The sequence below is a fragment of the Xenopus tropicalis genome, chromosome 2 (assembly GCF_000004195.4).
Source record: "Xenopus tropicalis strain Nigerian chromosome 2, UCB_Xtro_10.0, whole genome shotgun sequence".
Lineage (NCBI taxonomy): Eukaryota > Metazoa > Chordata > Amphibia > Anura > Pipidae > Xenopus > Xenopus tropicalis.
The window spans coordinates 28411171-28434362 of NC_030678.2; the positions used below are offsets into that span (position 1 = coordinate 28411171).

A 23192-nucleotide genomic window follows, 5' to 3' on the forward strand; every position below is an offset into this window, starting at 1 on the left:
TTAGATGAAAATAGATCAAAATACAATGTACAATGTACAATGTTACATTACTACAGGGAAAAAGGAAATATGTGAATTATTTGAAAACTGATTCTATGGGAGATGGGCTTCCCATAATTTGGAGCTCTCTGGATAACAGGTTTCCGCATCCTATACCTGTAATCGCATTTGTATTACTGGTTATAAATTTTGGTCATACCGCCCAGCACTACCTTCTACCTATTTGTCACAGCACCCCACTGTGCCAACTGTGCCAATTAAAACCCTGTTCACCCACAGAGCAGAGTTTTAATAAAACATTTATTGCAATTTCCTCAGTGATGTCATTAGAACTCTAAGCATGCTGAAAAGGGAAAAAATACAAGCCTGCTTTTTGCAACAAATAAAGATAAATTTGACAGCCTATAAAAATGTAATCTTATGTTTCAAAAAGCCAACCGTAACCTTATATGGAAGCTCTGAAAATTCTCAGGCTTAGGCAAACAGCTATATTCTCTTTACAGATAAACTCTTAAAAATAGCATAAAAAGTAGCAACAAGGGGAAAGTATTTTAAAATGATGTGTAACTAGAATTCCTATAAGGAATGGAAAACTTTGAAACCAGCTGGCCTGTATGAAAAAAGCCAGTAATTGGGTACACGTTGCCTCACATCAAAGCCACAACACAAGGTGTTTGGTACTTCATAAATGCAAATGGTACTCCCAGAAGGAAGAACACGAAGGGCAAATAAATAGCACATGAAACCTTTGTTTTGAACTCAACAACACCCAAATAACTACACCATAGTAATCAATAACATAGGTTTAATATGCAGGAGTTCTGGTGAAATAATACCCATGAACAGGTAAATGCCTTGCCAGACCATGTATCTATGTATGGCGAGCAGCAGATATAGTGCAATGGTTGGACAGCAAGAAGTGTAGGGAAATAAGAAACAGTTAAGTCAACACTATAGGTTCAACAAGCATAGCACAATTATAAAATTCTTCCACAATGAGGCTTTTTAATAGATGTCCGCACACCATGCAGACTCGAGAATTTATGTTTACACATCCCCAGCATTTGGAGTGAGTGAAAAGCCACCATTGGGTGTGCAGGATTACCTACACACTGCTGTAAGCATGGGAAAACTCCACTGTCTGTTCAATGAACATACATCCAGTGACTTGAGTATAAACGTAATGGGCGTCACCTACTGGGGGTCCCTGAATAACACCACTGCACGTGCACACAGGCCCTTTTTGCATCACAGAATGCTCAATGTGCATATGGGCAGTCCCTTCTATGTAACTAATTGGGGGAATGCAATAGAGAGCACACCAGTCCTTAGTGTGTCTGCACTAAAATGCAAAAAATCATATACAACGGGGTGCACAGTCAAACTGAATATACAAAAACTACTCTCAGACGAGCGGAAAAACATTTTTTCAACACTGCATTTTTCGTTCAATGTCTTTAAAATAAAGTTACAGATATTTTAAGAGGGTGTGCCAGTCTGATAGTAATTTATTTATTCCACAGCACCTTTAAAGGTAATAAAATGTTTCCCATAAGTCCCTGCAGAAGTAGAATAACATTAAGCAATTTAAGAAAGCAAGGGTTCCCTAATGGAAGCAGTTCAGGATTACCCATAGATATATCATAATAGGTTACTAGTAGAAACCAAGCTTTGTTGCCCAAGGGCAGCTTTGACCTACAGACACCTTCTGTAAACGTCAACTCCATTTTCTCTACAGCTCTATATTACAAGTGACAAAGTGCTGCTAGGGATACAGACTGCAAATATCTTAGTGGGGCTCACCAGTCAGGGATAAGTTGACACTAACCTATAGGGAAAAGGTTAATCTACTGCACAATGTTAGGTGTCAAGATAGCTTTATTTTAAGTTGAATGTGTGTGTGAAGCTGGGGGTGCCTGGAACATAAAACCTAGGGAAGCACAGGCAGATGTTGCAAAGGCATTGCACCCTCTCCAAACAGAAAATATGGAATGGTTGGTATTAAATATAAATATCATTTGTATGAAAGGAAGATGCACTTACCAAAGAAAGGGTGCTGCACACTGACCATTACTGTTCAGAAGACGACCATTTGACCCACTGGCTGAACAGATGCAGAACAAAAAATGTAAATAATAGCCTATTGTGGATTTTTATCTTTTATACCTCTATAAAGAAAATGTTTCAGAAAAGTTAGCCCCATTTATAAGTTTACAGTGTTTAATTTTTCACTGTTAAAGCACAAAACTCATTACTGATGTATAAGTAAAGATACTGTAAGAATAATGGAAGCAAAAATGTATCTCCCATGGGCCTCAAAGCACTTCTTAGGAAGCAAGGTAGCCATTATATGTCCGCAAGTGCACTGGACAACCTGCAGTGAGTTGCGCCCAAAATCACTTCCTTTGGAGGTACTTTGATCAAAACGCGCTCTTTGCACTTCCATAAATTTGCACTTAGTGCCGCTCCCTGTCCCAAAGCAGGCTCTGCTGTGCCTATTGACACAGGGGAACCCTGGAGCTACCACCACCTCCTGACCCAATTTGTGATGCAGTACACACGCATTTACATTCATTTTGGTGAATTGGATGTAACTGCACAATGACGCCAGAATTGTGTGAAGAAGCATGATGACGCCGGAGAAGGAAGAAGTCGTCTAAGAATACCAATGTTCATAGACCCTGCCCTGGCCACCAATGCTTCCCCCTGGCCACTGATGCTTTTTTTTCGTGAGGGGCCCCTTGATTTCTGATGGGGCCCCTAATTTGAGGTATTCACTTTATCCCTTCACCCCTAATTGTTATGAACAGATGGTAGCATTCATATATCTTAGTCAATATGGCAGCCCGCACATACTTGTATAAATGCAGATCATACTGTGATGCAATGTTCCATACACATCAAACTATGCCAATAAACTATGCAATATAAGGGAAAACATACTAATTAGTGCATATAAATAAGGAACATTTTAACCCATATATAATGTAGTTGTGACAGCACGGTTGGCCATTGTGGGATTTCGCCAGGTGGAATTTTCTCGAGGAGAATGTTAACTTCTCACATATGCTCAGTATGTATCAATCTAGCGTTAGAGTCATGGCCATGTTTTTATGGAATTTCAGACGTGCTGATGCAAACTGGCCAGACAAGGCGTATGTGGTTTCTGACACAATCAAACCCTTGTGTGTATAACAGCAGATCCACTGCATAGACGTCCATTACTCATCATGTGTCATTTTATCAGAATAATATGCTTTTGTTGGCTTATGGAAAATGAGCATCCTATATTTTGTACTAAAGCATAATGTTTATGCCAAATAATATGAATAATTGGGATTTTACATTTGTTAGTCCCGGCACACACATGCAACCTACTCCAGTTATGTCTGCCAGGCGATACATGCAAACCTGCTCCAGTTATGTCTGCCAAGCGATACATGCAAACCTACTCCAGTTATGTCTGCCAGGCGATACATGCAAACCTGCTCCAGTTATGTCTGCCAAGCGATACATGCAAACCTACTCCAGTTATGTCTGCCAAGCGATACATGCAAACCTACTCCAGTTATGTCTGCCAGGCGATACATGCAAACCTGCTCCAGTTATGTCTGCCAAGCGATACATGCAAACCTACTCCAGTTATGTCTGCCAGGCGATACATGCAAACCTACTCCAGTTATGTCTGCCAGGCGATACATGCAAACCTGCTCCAGTTATGTCTGCCAAGCGATACATGCAAACCTACTCCAGTTATGTCTGCCAGGCGATACATGCAAACCTGCTCCAGTTATGTCTGCCAAGCGATACATGCAAACCTGCTCCAGTTATGTCTGCCAGGCGATACATGCAAACCTACTCCAGTTATGTCTGCCAGGCGATACATGCAAACCTACTCCAGTTATGTCTGCCAGGCGATACATGCAAACCTGCTCCAGTTATGTCTGCCAAGCGATACATGCAAACCTACTCCAGTTATGTCTGCCAGGCGATACATGCAAACCTACTCCAGTTATGTCTGCCAGGCGATACATGCAAACCTACTCCAGTTATATCTGCCAGGCGATACATGCAAACCTACTCCAGTTATGTCTGCCAGGCGATACATGCAAACCTACTCCAGTTATGTCTGCCAGGCGATACATGCAAACCTACTCCAGTTATGTCTGCCAGGCGATACATGCAAACCTACTCCAGTTATGTCTGCCGGGCGATACATGCAAACCTACTCCAGTTATGTCTGCCGGGCGATACATGCAAACCTGCTCCAGTTATGTCTGACAGGCGATACATGCAAACCTGCTCCAGTTATGTCTGCCAGGCGATACATGCAAACCTACTCCAGTTATGTCTGCCGGGCGATACATGCAAACCTACTCCAGTTATGTCTGCCGGGCGATACATGCAAACCTGCTCCAGTTATGTCTGACAGGCGATACATGCAAACCTGCTCCAGTTATGTCTGCCAGGCGATACATGCAAACCTGCTCCAGTTATGTCTGCCAGGCGATACATGCAAACCTGCTCCAGTTATGTCTGCTGGGCGATACATGCAACCTACTCCAGTTATGTCTGCCAGGCGATACATGCAAACCTACTCCAGTTATGTCTGCCAGGCAATCACAGCTATGGCAGGCAAAGCAGGGAATCCCCATTTGTTTCATCTATGGAAGCATCATACAAACATAAATGGGGTTTTCTTCAGTTTCACCTGCCACTGGAAAGTGCTGTTCTTTGGAATCAGTCATTATAGGCTGAGAGGAAAGGGTAGGAATTCTGATAAAGCAAGAGTCATTGCCAAAGGTCATTTACCATATTAGTTGAGGAGAATTGCCATTAGAAGGTTACTGCCTATGTGTAAAATAATGATTCGACTCTCTGTGACTATCAATGCAATTTGCCCTAAGAATTTTGCAGGTAAATCCCTAATGCTATAATATGCGTCAGTTCAATAATATAATATATATTATGATATAATATAATAGGTAAGTTAAACCCACCACTGCAGCTTCTATAGAACAGGTAAGAGACCTGTTATCCAGAATGGGTAACAGGACAATGACATATATGGGCAGGGATGTGGTGCATCAGGAAAAGTGATTTGATGTCCCAACATGGAAATTTACCAGGTTTTAGTGCAGTGAAACTGGAGCAGGTAGTTTTGAAATGGGCAGTCTATTTCAAAGCTGAGATGGTGGCAACCCTACTTTGCTGGGTGGACCAAGACTGTGGGCCAGTTAAAAAGAGATTTGAGAGAATGGCTACTCATACACAACATTATATTACTGATTTCTTATAAAGGTTACTTATTCTTATCTTCCTCAGCATTCCAGACAATGCGCCCGAGAAGCAACAGCATCGAGTGTCCAGCCAAGACCTCCAAGCAAAGCAAACTCCACAACTGCACCAAATCAGAAAAGGCAGATTTATTGGAGCCTGACCTTGGGTACCCGCAGAAGGGAAAGAAACACAGAGACTATGTGGCTGAAACTGACACTATCCTAAGGAGCCACAAATCAGAGATGAAAGCAGAGGCCTCGTCCAAAAGGGGAAATGACCTCTCTCGGGATGACCTGCTCTTCCTTCTGAGCGTGCTGGAGGGAGAGCTGCAAGTCAGTCATATTTCATACTCTGCTCAATAAAGAGACTACACGTTTGGCTTATATTCATATATATATGTGTATATATATATACACGTCTTTGTCTTGCCAGCATCGGCTGCTTCTATAAATCATATCTAAAAGGGCTGTCATTATTACATACTAATGGTATGCATGCTGTAAGAGGTCATATCCTTTTTCTGTTGCAATAGATGAGTACAGGCAAGACAATATTAAACTCCAAATGTATTTATTCTTCTATCATGTGGAAAATGATGTTCTCTTTAGATTACCTAATGTGACAATAATGTCATGCGATGCACATGGATTGAATTTAAAGCCAAATGTTCACATTTGTCTTTGGGAGAGATTTATTTTCTCCAAGCACAATCGGATCAGTTTAAGACAGACAACATTAAGTTAAAAGTTAGGTCAGAGAGAAACTTTTTTTTCCTCCTTTAATATGTTCCCACACTCTGATTTTTTGTCCTTAGGCTCGAGATGAAGTCATATCGGTGCTGAAAGCTGAGAAGATTGACTTGGCCTTGCTAGAAGCACAGTACGGCTTTGTGACTCCTAAAAGAGTTTTAGAGGCCCTTCAGAGAGATGCTATTCAAGCAAATGCCCAGCAGTGGCAAGAAGATATTTATGAAAAACCAATGAATGAGGTATATAGTGTTTAATAATAGACATCTAACTCCTATAAGAGCTAGGGTATGACACATGTGAAACACATCAACCACAATAGGCAAATATTCTTCTTAAATTTACCCTATTTGGGCTGTAGGCTGAGGTCCAGACACTCAAGGTCCTCGTATGAGTGAGTATGTGTGTGTGGGATGGGGGGGGGGGGGGGGGCAGCAGAACACTGTCCTAAATGAATGATTCCCAAGTGCATCACAAACTGTATGTAATGCAACATTTTCCAAGAAGTGACCAATGAGCCAACTTCAAATTGTTCCCACTTGGAGAGAAATCTGATCATTTTCAGCAATACTGGCCAAACATTTGCTGTATGTGTGGGGCCTTGGCCAACATTCTAAGCATCAAACATCTAACTTGGTCACAGTCAGGTGCTTAAGACTGAAAATCCAGACAGGAAACTTCCTTTCCACATTCACGCAATCTAATCATTTAACTTGTGGGCCAACCAGTCTCGTGAGTGCAATTAGGCCACCCATATGACTGAACAAAGTCACACATGATCAAATTAAGTGGCCAATAAAAAAGTAGTGAACATGTGAGTGACCGAATTACTGTTTTTTAAAGATTTGTGCCCTTTTTGTATTCAAAGCCATATTCTCTCTCATATCCTGTCTTAATATTTCATTTTATGACTCACATCTATTGTCTTTTGTAACATGAATCACAACATATTTTCTCACTACAGCAATGCATATGGAATATAATGTATTGGATTTTCCTATAGAGCACATTCAGATCCTATAATGGGCTACTGTACCAGGGCCACTGGGAGGTGCACAGCTGAGCAGAGTTATATTTTCTATATAGGCAGCTTGGTCACTATACAAAGTTTTTTTCTTTTCTGAACAATTTACAAAGCCCCAAGCCCACTGCCGGATACTTGCTGAAAAATCTGCCAATGGAAGTGTGGAGGAGAGCAGTAGCCCTCTCAGATCCAAACATGCACAATAGTCTATGCCCACAAGCTAATAAAACGTGAGGGGGGAAGGTAAGGAGAGCGTAGGTTATATATCCAGCAATGTAGCTTAGAGGTAAGATGGGTGGAGGAGAAGGGTTGGGATCAAGGAAGAACCCATATGCAGATGTTGCACCAGGACCAGTCTTTAGTTACACTATTGTGAGAGTAGAACACAAAAATAGAGACTCACAAGACATTGTAAGAAAATCACAAAGAAATAATAACATCATATTGTCTACCTTGGGACACAATCTGGACATTTCCACTCATGATATTCCAGCAAGGCAAAATTAAAACTATTTTTCTTTAGATCCTGTACTTCAGAAAATCTAAGTGTCTCAAAAATGCTTATATGTGCAGTAATTTATTTAAGGGATAGATTATGTATAAATAAAAAATAATAATGTGAGAAATAAATACCACTGTCAAATGAAAACTCTTTCTGTTCATATTAGCTTGACAGACATATATCATGTTTAAGGCAAAGATAATATTTAAATGATTTAAAAACAGCAGATAATATATTTTCACTGTTAATTCTGCAGCTGTCATCTAAGTCCTGTGAGCTAGCGCTCCTTTCAGACACAGCACTTTTGTTACGATTTAACCTTTCGAGTTGAACCTTATCTGCTTTCAATTAAAACAAGACATTTTTATGTGGAAGGACTAATATTTTAGACATTTACAAAGGCTTCTCTCCGTAGGCTAAGAGTGGAAGAAACATATCTTGACATGTGAATATGATCTCAGTACTTGGCCGCATCAGAAGCAGGAAGCAATTTTAATTTTCATTTAATTTATTCTAAACACAATGTATTGTGGCTCATTAGCTGAATTAGTATATACGGCTATGTTTCCCCAACATGACATTTATAACACTGAATCAATCAGGCAACATCTTGGGCAGTGTACCAGCTCAGTCCTGATGCCAACCTAAGGCAATATTCAACAATTTGCTCTTCGTTTATTAAACTTGGTTTCACATAAACAACTTTCTTAAAAAAATAAAAACATTTCTGCAGTAGAGAGTGGGACTTCTGAACAGAAGGGGGGGTGCTGACGTTTCCGTTGCCCAAGTATATAAGCCGTCTTTGTAATGACTGACAGGAAGATAAAAGGAAGAGAGTCTGAATATAAAGAATACTAGCAATCCAGCCAAAGGTAAATTCAACCTTCTGATTAGGGTCAGACTGGCCCACTGGGATAGCAGGAGAAATCCAGAATAAAGGATTGAGATATCGGGAGGAAGGATTGAGACTATTGAGGATTGAGATTGGGGTTCTTCTGAGCTTCACTGACCACTACTATGGTATAAAGTGTGACATTTTACTCCTCAAAACAGTTAAATACATCTACTACGTTTTATAGATGTCAGTTCCTCAAAAAGGTTCCGGACTGTGGGATAAAAACTACTTGGAATCCTTCAAGATTTTCCAGTTTGATAAATCAGCGTGTCTTTTAGCAAGCAAAAAAATATCTGGTGCTTAACACTAAAAAATGAAAGAACTTTAAAGTAATAAAAATATAATGCACTGTTGCCCTGCACTGGTAAAACTGGTGTGTTTGCTACAGTAACATTACTATAATTTATATAATAAGCTGCTGTGTAGCCAAGGGGGCAGCCATTCAAGCTGGAAAAAAGGAGAAAAGGCACAGGTTACATAGCAGATAACAGATAAGCTTTGTAGAATACAATAGTGTTTTATCTGTTATCTGCTATGTTCCTGTGCCTTTTCTCCTTTGCATGACTGCCCCCATGGCTACATAGCAGCTTATTTATATAAATTATAGTAGACTTTCTGAAGTAAACACACAACTTTTACCAGTGCAGGGCAGCAGCACATTATATTTTAGTTACTTTTATACACTTTCATTTTTTGGTGTTACTGTTCCTTTAAGCTAAGGAGGGTACTAGACGAAAGATACAAACAAGTGATAACTGTATTCAATATGTTCAATACCATGAGTGACCACCAAGGTTTACAAAAAACCTTAACAGTACATATAATCCATGTTTTTATGTTTTATCCTTATAGTATGTATCCACCACGTCAAAAAATTATTATGAGCACATCTCCCAATGCCTTAAGGCGTAAACAAAGGCCCACATGAAACAGCACCATGTAAGGCTTTGGAAAAGGCAACACAAGTAAGAGGGAGACTACCTGTAGAAGATAAGCCCACAGTTCTAGGTTCTTCAGTTTCAGGCATGAGATGTATAAACATTAATAGTTTCTTGTGATGAAGAATAAATTCTGTGTAGGCAGATTTCCTATGCCCCCCATTCAGTGGTCCATGAAGTATGTCGTGAAGCAATTCATGTAACCCATCACCCCATTATTGTTTGGAGCCCAGCTGCAGGCACCACCCCCCTGAGTTGGATGGATGCTCTTATCAAGTTAGTCTTGGTTCGGCCTTGAGGGCTGCGCCACCTGTTGTGGCATAAGAACAGTTCTTTGTTGGAATTGGTAACACCCATACTCATATGTAATTAGGTTGTAGGGTACCATGTCACAAAGTCTATAAAAACCTAGTGCTGTCTTTGTTCTGTAGTTCTGATCTATAGCTCAGAGCCCATGTACGTGTCTAATAAACCTTACCTTTTTACCTCAAATGACCTTTGGCATCAGACTTTTCCATAGCACTTGTTTTAGTCTACTGCTCCTCTGAATCATGTAAAGGTTAGTTACTACAGCCTTTTGCATTATTCTCATATAACACATCTCTGTATATTTGTAGCTGGATAAAGTTATTGAGAAACACAAAGAGACACACAAGAGAATGCTAGAACAACTTCTACTGGCGGAGAAATCACAGAGGCAAACTATGTATGAGCTAGAGGATGAAAAACAGAAGCATACAGAATATATGGAGAAGAGCGATGAATTCACCAACCTTCTTGAACAAGAACGGGAAAGGTAAGATTCAGCGCATTTCTAGCATTTTGTACCAAAAGCCATTAAGTGACTCCAACATGTGGACATGGAAACTGGTGACTATGCAGGAGATGAGATGTTATAGCACTAGCCCCCTGTATGAATTCAGTTTTATATTATATAAAGATTGGCTTTGATTCCAATTACTCTTCCATTTGTAGCGGAAGGCATGATGGGCATTGTACCACAGAAATGTTAGCAGCAGCTTAACAGCCAGAGATAGAAATTGTGGTTTGCTTTGCAGTTATGAGTGAGTAAAATATTTATAGAGAGAAAGAAATAACCAAAAAGCCTATAAACCTTTACTGTGGGGAGATAATAAAACGTTTCAAGCAATGCAGTTCATTTGCAAACAGGTAAAAACACCATCAACCTTGTTTCCTTTTAATCACAAAGCTACTGGCTCCAACATGCAATTGTACCCAAAAACACTGGCACCTCTAAACTTTTTTTGAATAACTGGAAAAAACAGTTTTCCCACAATTCTTGATTTCACTGTTAAGATTACAGAATATTGTCATTCAGAACTCAACATTTGGTTTCAAATCTGGAAAAAAAGTAATCAACAAAATTATTCACACCGCAGACTTTATACCTAGTAGTATGCCCTTTGTTCTGCACCTCTTTACTGACTGTCGGACCATTTCTTTTGCAAACTGTCCTTCCAGCTTTTTCAACTACAGTCTTCAGATCTCTGCGGAACTAACAGCTGATCATTTTGTCTTTAACCACCATTTCTGTGGTGCTTTTTAAAGTGTTGTTCCAGTCATTGTCTTGCTGGAAGACCGTGATTTGCAACACAGACCCAGCTTTCAATACTGACCGAGTGTACCCAGTTCCAGGGGCACCCAAATTAACCCCAAAGCATCAGCAAACCTCCTTGATGATTGACTAAGGATGGAGGTCTTTACTTATACTACATTTTTTTGCTCTCATATAATAATTGAGAATGTACCAGTGAATTATACTCCTCTAAATATAGAAGGATTGTGCTTAAAAAAAGTTCTGTCTGTTCCACTTCCTGCTGGCTGAATTCTCTGGATGTGCAGGGGAGCCGGCGGCTCTCAGTACAGGCACCAATAGGAACCAATCAGCAGCTAGGCTGACCTGATAGGGAACTGAAGCCTGTCTTTGCTTGTGTGAGTGCAAGGCTGTGATTGGCTATCCCCCTCCTACTGTGCGTCTGGCAGGGACCATTAGGATACACCCATCCTTCATTTGAAACAGTCACAGAGAACTGATCTATAGGGAGCTCCAATAAAGGGGCCATTTTTACAATGGGATTACTGTTTAGCCCAAAGTGAAACCAGCGCCTTATATTATTTATAATTGCCTACAAAATTAGGGTTTTTTCCATTTATCCAATATGTCTCCTTTAAACAAAGATATGGTGTGCTTTAACGAAAAGCTCAAATTTCGTCCCATCTGTCTACAGGACATTATCCCAGAAGGATTTTGGCTTGTTCAAATGTTAGTTGGCAAACACACCATAGATCCCTCTTTCTTTAGCTATTGATGGTGCAAGTTTAAACTGCTGTACATTGTGTCAGAAGGTCAGCTTGAATCTGTCTGGAAGTTGATTGAGGTTCACCACAATTTGAACAATCTTTCATCAATTTTTCTCTTGTGTCCATGTCCCAGGACATTGGCTACAGTGCAATGAGCCTCAAACATCTTGATAACATGCTGGACACAGGAACATAAAGGTCTCTGTAGATGGACTTGTACTCTTGGGACTGAGCATGCTTTCTTACAATTTTCTGTGTAACCTCCAGTTCTCTGCTTTTCTTCTCTTTCTCCATATTCATGTGTCTCTATGTGTGGTATGTACAGTCAAATCAAACTGGTTTAAACTGGTGCAGATTAAAGAAAATATGGCAAAACTGGTGCACTATTAAAAAAAAAAAGAGAGAACAAAAGGTCTCAATATTTTTGCCCATAATTATAGATGCTAAACTTTATAGATGCTGGGAAACAGAACAGGAAAATCCTAAGTGGTACACAATTTAAAAATGTGTGCAGATAGTCTTGTTAACCCTTTTGGGGTGGGGCTGAGTGCCTTTATGATAGCCCACTGTCTCCAAACATGTCAAAAATTAAAGTTTAAAATGGGAGTGGCCTGCCCTTTATAAAAAATGCTGGGAGGTTAACAGGTAGGAATTCTGGGTCATAAAAACTGCTGTCCGAGAAGTATAAAAGCAACATATCAACAGCTTGAAAATATCTGTATAACACAAGTATGTTTGCAGATGTGAAGGTCATTTTCCGTGATCCAAACGATGAGTCCTTCAGTCTCACCATTGCCCCTAAAGGGAATGTGTTTGTCCAGACAGGTCACTCCTCCTGTTGTTCCCACAGGTTTATAAAGATCGCAGTATGACATTGCTTATATTACAATGACATTGCATATATCGAAAAAGGCCTGAAACTGTGGAATTATTTCATGACAGATAGATACACAGAAAGAGCAGACAGTGGAGACAGACAGACAGGCAATGTTTTTATTATAATACATGTATAAATGCATGCTGCTTTCTTTACAAGACATCAGCTCCACTCCAAGGGCCTTTTTAATGTGAGAACATCTTTTATGACCCCTCACTGTCCTTTAAAACCAAGTGAAATAAAAATAGCGGATAACTGTTGCATACCAGATCTTACATACCAGATCATACAAACACTTACGGTAATAACAAAGGAAATCCTTTCACAAGACACTACAGTAATCAGTACAAATAATTCACGTTAGACCAGACTTATATGACACTGTATCTGTAACTAGTGAAAACGATCAGAGATGTTTGATATTGTAAGTAGCTGAGTGTGATGAGACAGGGCACTAATGTAATACTTCAATAACACATCTCTTCCATCAACTGCCCTGTATTCTTAAGTGTTACAGTTCCATATGGTCAGAAAACACAAAGGACTTTTACAGAAGTCTCCACTGAAAGAAAAAAAAACAATGCCATCGCAATCTGTTTCAATTATGGTTAATATTTATTGAAAGTGGCAAATAGCTCTAGAAAGCAGGTCTCTCATAAGGTTCATTTTGTTTGGCATTTGTATCAGTGTTTCAGTTAAGCTATTGATAATTACACTTTGGAAGATCTTTCTTTGTATTCTGTAAAGCAACATGGTCTTTGAGTACATAGAAACATGCACAAATATTTGCAGACTAGTACAGAGGAGATAAAATGACCATACTCTGTAAGATCTGCTCATTTGTTAGGTCTTTTAAGCAGCATAACTAATCTAATCCGGCACTCAAGCCGCTGCTCAGCTAAACCCTCAATCAGTGATCAGATTACCCAAGGGACCCTTGCAGGAAAACTGATTGCCAACCTCATAAATATCCCAAGGAACTCACCTGAGGGTTTTTTTTACCCAAGCTGATTAATAGCTAAACAAGCCCTAATCCAGTATCAGTCAGGGTGTAGATCATTTAAAACCCACACAGTAACTAACAGGCTGCCAAGTCAAGAGGGTCAATGTATGCAGCAAGTGATGAACCGACTAAATAAACATCTCTGAATGTCTCTTTAGTGGATCTTTTGATAAAGTGCCACGATGGAAGGAAAGGAAGCACCCACCCGGGCAATGGGGTTGTCAGATGACATAGGGAAGCCCCTCCTGACTCCTTATTTACCAATATTATTAATTCCTGGACCAGACACTAGTAAATTTTTTGCAGACTGGTTTTATCAATAATTATATTAAGAAATATTTATTTACCACATATCTTCATGAGGCTCAAACCTCATTAAAGGAGAAAGAAAGGTACAAACTAATTAAGCTTTATCAGAAAGGTCTATGTAAATACAGCCATAAGCACTTACAGAAACACTGCACTGACTTCTCTGTCAAAAGATTTGTTGTGCCTGTAATTCATTTGCCGGAGACACGCAGCTCTCTGCTCACTCCTGGTCCCCCCCCGCCTTAGGAATGTGGATCGGAGCCAATCAGCAGGAAGCTAACTCATAGTCTAACTAACTGAGCATGTACACCGGTCTTGCTCTTGGTGCAGGAGTGAGGCATTATGGGAACTTCCTTTACCCAGCTCAGCGTTTTTTCTTCCTGTTTGGCTTCTGATCATCTGAATGGGAGAAATATGGGGAGACTTAAGGTCACTATTGAGAGAACTGAAGGTATCCCTGCAGCTTGAGATTAACTCTTTATTAGCCTTTCCTTCTCCTTTAGTATTTTCCGCACTCAAGGCTGCAATCACTAGATATTCAAGGAGACTGAGAAACTTGCACGGGTTCAAAAAAAGATGCTGAAGTTTCAGCCAGGGTCTCTAGCATAAGACTGGAGGCAAGGTCATTAAACACTGGCAATTTATATATTAGGAAAGTATTTCTATAGTGCTGCTAAAACATTCATTATCAATAGAAAAGTATATAACATTATAACATTTGTGCCCTTTAGTCAGCGAGAAAACAGTGACTTATAGAGGAGTTTGATTTCCAGTCTGTTTATCTACCTTTTCAACAGGCCCAACAGAATTCATCCAATCCAGTGACACAGCCTAGTAAAACCCAGGCTTTCATGCTCTGTTAGAATATACAACTTGAAAACACATAGATAGCATCATGGAACAGAGATGGCTGGCAGCCTTTGCAATGTACAATACGAGTACCTCTTGTGACCCCATTCGTTATACCACATTTACACTGCCCCAAAACCAAATTCCACTCTACGCTCTGCTGCTTGAGGCAAGGTACATTCCCCACGTTATTACAGGACCGCCATTGTTTCCATACACTGACATCATTGGAAGCTGGCAATATGATAGAGTTCTAAGCTTTAGTGCTGTTTCTAAGCAACATCAGAAAGTCGTTTCAGTTTCAAATCTCAGGATTAGGTCGGTGCCCATTAATCAGCTCTGCAAGGCATTTGTTGATTTTACATTTCAATGTAAAAACATTTAGTTGAGTTCCTACCAGAAGCCCAATATCTTATGGAAAAATCTGCATCAATGTCTTAAGCAAAGAGCTTAGTCACTGTTCTTTATAAACAAACTCAGTTGGAAAACCAACACTCAGACTGCATGCTGCCCTTGGGTATTCAGCAGAGCACACCAGGAATATGGACAACAGGACTACTATTCTAGGAGTGGGTCACTGGGGGCTCATTTATGTCTTGAAGTGTAGTTGTGCTCCTACACAATAAAGTATTAAGTTGCACATTATACGCCTTTTATTAATGGGCTCCTTGCCCTTCTGTTGTACTATGCGCCTTTCATTACAAATCAAAGACCTGCTGTGCCTACTGATGCAGGGGAACCTGACCAGGTGGTAGCTCCAGGGTTCCCTTTGTGGTTAGCATCAATAGGCAAAGCACACTTGCACATAAAGAATCAGACAAATACGTTACGGCATACAGACTTCTGTCAGTTGTGTCTGATTTGCGATAAAATGCACACTTGGTTGCATTAATTTTGGCAAAGTGGATGTAAGTGCATCAGGCGCAAAACATTTGTACCAAGTGCTTCATCCCCTTGTGGCCATAATGACATTGGAATTCCAGGAAAAAAGCATGGCAATTGCACTCAAAATTGCACTATGCTCATTACACTTGCCAGGAGACGAGCCTTACAGTGTGTATCTTGGAATTCTGTCTCATTATGAATGGGGAGAATAATAAAAAAAAGAGCAAGAAAGATGTTCCTGGTCAGTGATGCCGACACAGTAAATTCTGCAAGCAAACTCACTTGCTCAATTCCAAAGCTTTCTAAGCCTTTTAAGATGTGGGGTTTAAAGTGTCTCTTCAGTTTAAATGTTTTTGTTGCTGGCAACGACCATCATGAGCGCCACATTAAATCTTAACGATACTGTTACCTTAACAGAAAAAAGAACATTTTGGCTTACATAGTCCCTAAACTATAATTTGAAATATTGGAGCCAGCATAATTCAACCGCTGCCAAATTTTGCTCAGATAGGAATTACTCCTACATCATGGAAAAAGGTATGAAACCAGCATGATGTCTGAGTATTAAGTAACCCATAATATAACTCTTAACACAACCTACAAGACTGCACAAACACAATTACCTAAAGTGCCCTCATTTCCTTTCACACTTTGTGACTACAGAGTTGCACAAACATATAATCCTATGTTATTTTATTCCATCTTCAGAGGATTCAACCTTCTCTATACCTGGGGAGAGAGTCCAACAGTGTCAGTGAGCTATTAAGCTGTCTGCATTTGTTTTTAAGTAGACCCCAAAAAGCACAATTATAAAACATTAGAAAGAGATTTGAAAACAAAACCAGGTTATGTTTATCCAAAATACAAAAACCTTGAAATATAGAATTTTTTGCATATTATAAACAGACTTTACATTTAGTTGAGCCTTGATCCCATGGCTGATTGATATTTTAAGATACAGAAGAACAGGTTTATGTGTATCTCTTTGGGTCGGTTACGTGGAGACTGAAGAAGATTGTATTATTTGACAGAATCAGACCATATCTATAAGAAAAACATTAGGCAGTATGAATAATGTAGGCAAAACATATGTTACAGTCACTTCCATACAATTTACTTGTGTAGCCATCACTAAGGGAAAGTGAATAGTAATGATAACTGCCATTATCATCATAAAGACGCTAGAATTATTTTAGTTGCAAACATTGGGCTCCAAAGACCCAGATGGATTTCTGATGCTGACAACCAACTAACATCTCAAATTCTTGTTCCTATGGTATGGCATTGGCTAATTCACTAACTTACACCAGTGCAGTGATGCATAGTAACCAATTATCAATTTGTTTTAACCCGACAAGTTAGAATATGAAATAAAAAATGTGACTTGTTGCTTTTGGGAACTGCAGTGATGACATTAAGCATCTATTTTAGTAAATTAGCCCCAACTTGCTCTTTTTTTCCTCTGTCTCTTCCTCAGAACAGTATTATTGTGAAGTTTTTGCAACTATCTATGGTTTTATTAGTTCTCTTGATCTCACAGATTGTAAGCTCTTATGTTACAACAGGAAGATCTTCCTGCATTCTCTGTAGGGTATGGAACGGATAAAGTGCAAAATTACAAACTTTACAAATATGACAATCCTTTGAGCTCTAAACTGCTGGTGTTGGACAATGGTCTTTTTTCAACCCTATGTAACTATGTAACTATGTCAATTTGAATCAGTGGATTGATTGCCTGCAACCAATCAGCAATTAGTTTCCCTGGTACCCTCTTCTGTGCCATTCTTATCCCTATACTGTAAAGTGACTCTTTTCCATACCAACATGCAGCTTTGGCACTTTGGTTGTATAAAATTATTCAACTCTGACAATATAATATATCATTAAAACGTACCACCTTTTGAAATTGCCAAGTTTTGTAAGACTTTATTTATTTTAGTTCTTTCCATCCTTATAAGATCATTACCTCTTTTAGCTGTTGCAGTGCTTTGCCTTTTATCGGTAGAGTAGCCCTGAAATTCCAAGGGTGCAGTAAACTCTTTCCCATTACACTCAATGGGAAGCACCCTGCTTATGGTACAAAGGTGTCATTCTGCCCTTAGATTTTTACTATATTATCTTGTAAAAAATGATGCACCATCGAATATTCTAAGCTTTGCAGTAATCTAATTCCATAATGGAGAAAAGGCTACTGAAGTACACAAACAGATATTTAACTAGTTGTACACAAATACATTGATGTCTCTGTGTGGGGCAATGGAAGAATGATGCAGGGATGGCACTGATAGAAGCTACTGTAAGGGCTGAAGGCTGATGCTGCCCAGACCTTGTTAAAAGTATTATCTGGCCACCACTGAATGTTCTTTCTCACACCCAAATTTTCCCATCTGGAACATAATGTTAACTAAAGGGAAATACTCCAGATAGAGCAAACCTTCCATGTGTACTACTGATATAAACCAAAATACTTGGGATTGTCCTGGTCTTATAAGCCCCAGTGGGCTTTAAAAGATTGCTTTGCTTTATTTTTGTTTTTTTTGCTTTGAAATCGTGATTTATATTTCAGTAACATTACCCTAGTCACTCTTTCTTTCTCAAAATCAAACCCGTCAAAAATGTAAACCTTTTTTCAACCAAACTCTATTTACATCTTTCCCTTGAGCCACCATATTGTGAAATATTGCAGCTCTAACTGTAAGGCTAAAGTCAGACGAGGTGTCTACAGGCCCGGATTTGTGGAGAGGCCACAAAGGCCCGGGCCTAGGGCGGCAGAAGTTTAGGGGCAGCATGCTGCCCCGCCGCAAGAAAATATTTAAATTTGGCTCCCATACGGAGCAGTCGGGACCTCTCCCCACTGCTCCGTATGGGAGTTTAAAGTAGCGCATGCGCACTCGCGGGGGGTTATCACGCGTTTGCGCATGCGCACTGGGGGGCGCGTTTGCGCATGCGCACTGGGGGGGGCGCGTTTGCGCATGGGTGGAGGGGGGGGGCGACAAACAGGGGCGGCCTCGGGGCGCCCAGAACAGAAATCTGGCCCTGGGTGTCTGGCGTATATTTTCTGAAAATAGCGCCATCCGCCTCCTACCTGTGCCTGCACCTGAATGAATGGAATACGCTCGGGTGCAGGCACATGTAGCCGATATCCGCCAAAGATACAAAGTCTCGCGTTTTTTGGTGGATATCGGCTACAATTGCCTGTGCGTGCTTATTCCATTAATTTGGGTGCAGGCACATGTAGGAAGTGGATGGCGCCATTTTCGGCAAGCGATTTTCCGCTTGCCGAAAATATACGCTAGACGCCTTGTCTGACAGGCTAACAGGAAAAAGTGTGGGAGTAAAAGACAGAACTCTGGCCATTAATTGGCTGATGTGACCTAATATGTATGTGTGCCCTTGGCTTGTTTGTGCGCACTGTGAATCCTATGATCCCAGGGGCAGCCATTAATACTTAATATTTTTATATTAATATATTTATAGAGATGTACTCTGTTTAGAGGTATTGTTTTCCTTTAACTAGAATGCACATCATAGTGGGGGTTTTTTTGTCACCCCTAGTGCAAGGTGTATTACACTTAAGTAAATGACAGCCATAATAGGGATCTTGAGGTGCCATATCCCTAAGGACTCTTGGCATAAAGCTCTAATGTAGGGCCTGTGATACCATACTGATTGGCCTGTGTAGCTTTAGGGCAAAGCTGGGCAAATCCAATGTAAGCTTTGCCATTTTAATCTAAAACTTCTCAGTCTCCTTAGTACTGAGCTACTATAACCCTCAGGGCAGAAGTGACTATTCGCATCACTTGCATGGAATGAACAATAAACGTTAAGTGAACAGGGGAAATTGAGTGGCAAAAGCAAATTTATAAACAGTGTTAGTGTCAGATACAAGGATTGCGTCCCATTGGGGCTCTTATTTCCTACTAATTGCCCCTAATTGATTAGTCTTAAGGGGGAAACAAGTTGGACATTATTTAAAGTTACAATGTATCATGAACCCCCCTTTGTAGCATTAACATCCCTTTCCAAAGTAGTTTATGCTCAATGTGTTCTAGATATGAGAGTTCTAATAAATCACTTAAATGGCTTCACAAAATTGCACGATAATCCAGTATCATAATATACTTTATCTCAGGCACAGTAAATAGAAAATGATATTTTCGGCTCCAACATAAATACTGTAACCAAGGAAGTGACTAATACTTTGGCAGCATGGCTTCTGAGTCTTAAGGAAAATCCTAAAGGACCGTGACCTCACACAATGACCTCTGTCTAAAATGCTCGCCAAGTGATGTCACTAGACATTTGTTTGGTGATGTCATGTGGTAATCGCTGAGAGTTCTTCATTTCTGGCCTATGTTAACATAACAATCCCTGTTGCCACTGCATATATAATTCCCATAGGTAGGAATGATGCCTTATATTTCTTGGGAACTCAATAACAGAATGTTGTTGAAGGGAAAAAAAACTTTCCAGAGAAAAACACTGGGTTCTTAAAATAAAATTAATCATTTTCCTGTTAGTTTGTGTAAATACCTTGTATGCATGTCATCTGAAAAAAAACAGCCCTATCTTATACAGTTGTAATATATGTATAAAGAGCCATAATACAGCTCTCCCTGCAGAATCCTATGGCCACTAAGAAGCTGAAATTTGAGATCTGCACCCCAAGTACCAGTTCACCCTTGTTTAAGGCATTAGGGATGTCATTAAGTCTATGGCCTCTTAGGGTGAAGACACATGGAGCTACTAGTAGCAGCTGCTTGGTGTGGCTACTAAATTAGACAATGCTGATCAATTACTTATAACAGTCTTTATATGTGTTTTAGCAGAGGCAATTCTCAGTATTGTCTATGGCAGTGTATGTTATGGCATTCAGTAGCTGTGAAAAAGTAGCTGCTACTAGTAGCTCTGTGTGTCTTTACCCTTATAGTTGCATGGACATCATCTTACTGACTGCAATCTGTCCAGTCCCATGCAACTGTATATATTTAAAAAGTGTGCCTACAATAGGACCTAATAGGGGTGGTTAAGGGCTGGTTAAGTAACATAAGTGCTAAATTGTAGTAAAGGGAATAGGGATTAAGGTTAACAGTTGATTTGTAACATAAGTGTGCAACCCCCATCCCAACTTATAATTAATGGTCTTTTGGTCCTTTTTTAATTTTCTCCTTCTTGTATCGGAATATTTGTTATAGATCCAAGTCTTAATGCTTGCTGAACATTTCCCAAACAGACCTTCCGCACACAAAATATCCATGATGTTATATGTGGCCATTATTACCTCCTACCTTGAGTAACTTCTTCTTAACCAGATTTTATTGCAAAGACTCAAACCAAAGTCTCTCATCAATTTTCTTTTCTTCTTTCTGAGTCTCTTACATTGGCTTAATCAGTCTTCTGAATGCAAGTGCAATGGTTAAAATTGTGGACAATTCTATTCATTCGTGAACTATATTTACAAAGGATTGTGCCATTTACCAAATGTTAAATTGTGGTTCATGCCGCTTAGCAGATGGAATCCTAGAATTAAATGTGCATGTTGGGTACAAAATGTGTGTGTTTTTGCACCTACCACATTGTACTTCATAAATGAGCCCTACAATCTTTAAATACTTTGCCAGACAAATTCCTCATTGGCACAGGTGCTCAGGAAAAAGATCATAGTCTGACTCTTTGATCATTGAAGTGAGTCACTAATATCTCTCCTCTAGAACCTCGTGTTTCAGGGGCTCACCTTTCCTTTTAGACTGGAAACAAGTTCCAGTTTGGCCTTTTTAACCCAGGATTCATTTTTTATCCTACACATCACATATAATAGCCAGTGTTTATGGAACTAATCTGTCAGAATACAATGCACATAGTACATAGCCCAAACATATTACAGATGTTCTGGTGCCTGAAGAACATACTCATGCTTCTTCTCCAAGGTCAGTGACAAACTGGTGGATCCCACACCTTCATCTAGCCACTATTTTTTCCTATTTTCCAGCTAGTTAAGCCGGTGTCTGAAACCCATTTATCTTCTCTATGGTCAGTGACAATTGGTGGAACCCACCCATCCATACAGCTACTAGTTCTTCCTGTTTTCCAGCATCTCTTTACATTGTGTCTTCCCTCAATCTCCTGCATTTCCATTATCTCTTAGCTGCCTGCCCCCTTTTTTGAATCATCACCTTTCGTGCTACCCCTTATTCATACCTACTACTGAATTTCCCCCAGCCTTTACTATACATTTATTTTCCTTTTAAAAGACAAAACATTCCATACTGGTGTAGGGAGGACGCTACCAGATTCCGCCCCCCATCCCAATCAAAGCATCCGCTTACATTTTAAACGACAGCTCCATCTACAGTATATTTACTCAATAAGTGGAGCTGTTGTTTGAAGTCAGCTGCGGAAAGCTGCATGGCATCATACAGTATATATATAAATATGAAATAGAAATACGGAGACAAGGTTTGTTTTGTAAAAAGAATAAGCTATGCCCTCATCCATCAATTGACAGTCTATTTAAAGGAAACTAAGTGGATGATAAATGCTTCTCATAAACACGGAATGTTTTCTAAATCCTCATTAAAAGCAAGCCTGCTGCATTTACTGTAGATCATTACAGGTTTCAGAGCTATATGAGAACTGTCCAATTTAATGTTCCATACAAGAAACAACATCTGGTATTAGTTGTTTAAGTAGATTTGAGTATATTGGACATTGTTTTTATAAACCTCTGTAAGGCTAATCAGAAAATAGAATCATGACGTACACTTGTGCTGATATTCCAAGAATGCCAGCCCATCTCGGGAGATTTGTGCTGCCTGTGTGTGGTCACAAAATAATGTTCAATTAATATACTGAATAAAACCTGTATGTGCACAAATAGCCGTACCAAAACCAAAATGTATTCGTTATTTTTTTCTCTAGTTAAGCCCACATCGATACCTAAAACTAGTAGTACTCATACATTTCCTTTTTATAGTGTTCAAGTTTGTAGGCGAAATAGACACCTAGCTGCTCCTATGACAACATGTATTTTGTGTTCATAACTGCCAAAAATCACAGGCGTGCTACAGAGGGGAAGAAAGCAATTAGAATCAGCCTACATCATGCAGTTAAGGGGAGCTCCTAAAACACTATAGGGAGTATAAAACAGGCTCACAAGGTTGTGAATGGAACTGGTGCTTACACCCTCCAAAATTTGCTCAACCGAGCTGAATGAAAACCTATAAAGGTTGGCCAACTAGGAGTTCCTTTTAATAATGAACCATATAATGTCCACACTTTAATATGTGGCTTTTACCCAAACATTATGGGTCCACAAGTGGTGTTATGCACCATGTTGTCCCAGTTTACACAGCTTCCTTCATGTCATGTACCTGGTATGTATAGGATTTTATTGTGTGAATGTCTACACTAAGCAAGTTAAAGGGACTGTATACTCCCTTGTTCAGCGTGAGTGTGAGGAATAGGGCTTACGCTGAACATATTTTTGACTACTGGAAAAATCTAAGGTTTTGTCATTTCTTGAGCTAAACAGGGCAAACCAGGTAGATAATTAAATCTCACCA

General features: G+C 39.7%; 2 protein-coding genes across 2 annotated transcripts in view; one reads left to right on the plus strand and one right to left on the minus strand.

Moving 5' to 3' along the window:
• cmss1 (cms1 ribosomal small subunit homolog) overlaps nt 1-23192 on the minus strand; it is a 195827-nt gene that overhangs the window by 96102 nt on the left and 76533 nt on the right. The window lies entirely within an intron of this gene.
• Nucleotides 1-23192, plus strand: part of filip1l (filamin A interacting protein 1-like) — a 163008-nt gene that overhangs the window by 68764 nt on the left and 71052 nt on the right. The window contains exons 3-5 of the mRNA XM_031896628.1: nt 5326-5612; nt 6095-6268; nt 10003-10181. Of these exons, the coding sequence (XP_031752488.1) occupies nt 5337-5612; nt 6095-6268; nt 10003-10181 (629 nt within the window). The 5' untranslated portion in view covers nt 5326-5336. The remainder of the gene's footprint in view (nt 1-5325; nt 5613-6094; nt 6269-10002; nt 10182-23192) is intronic.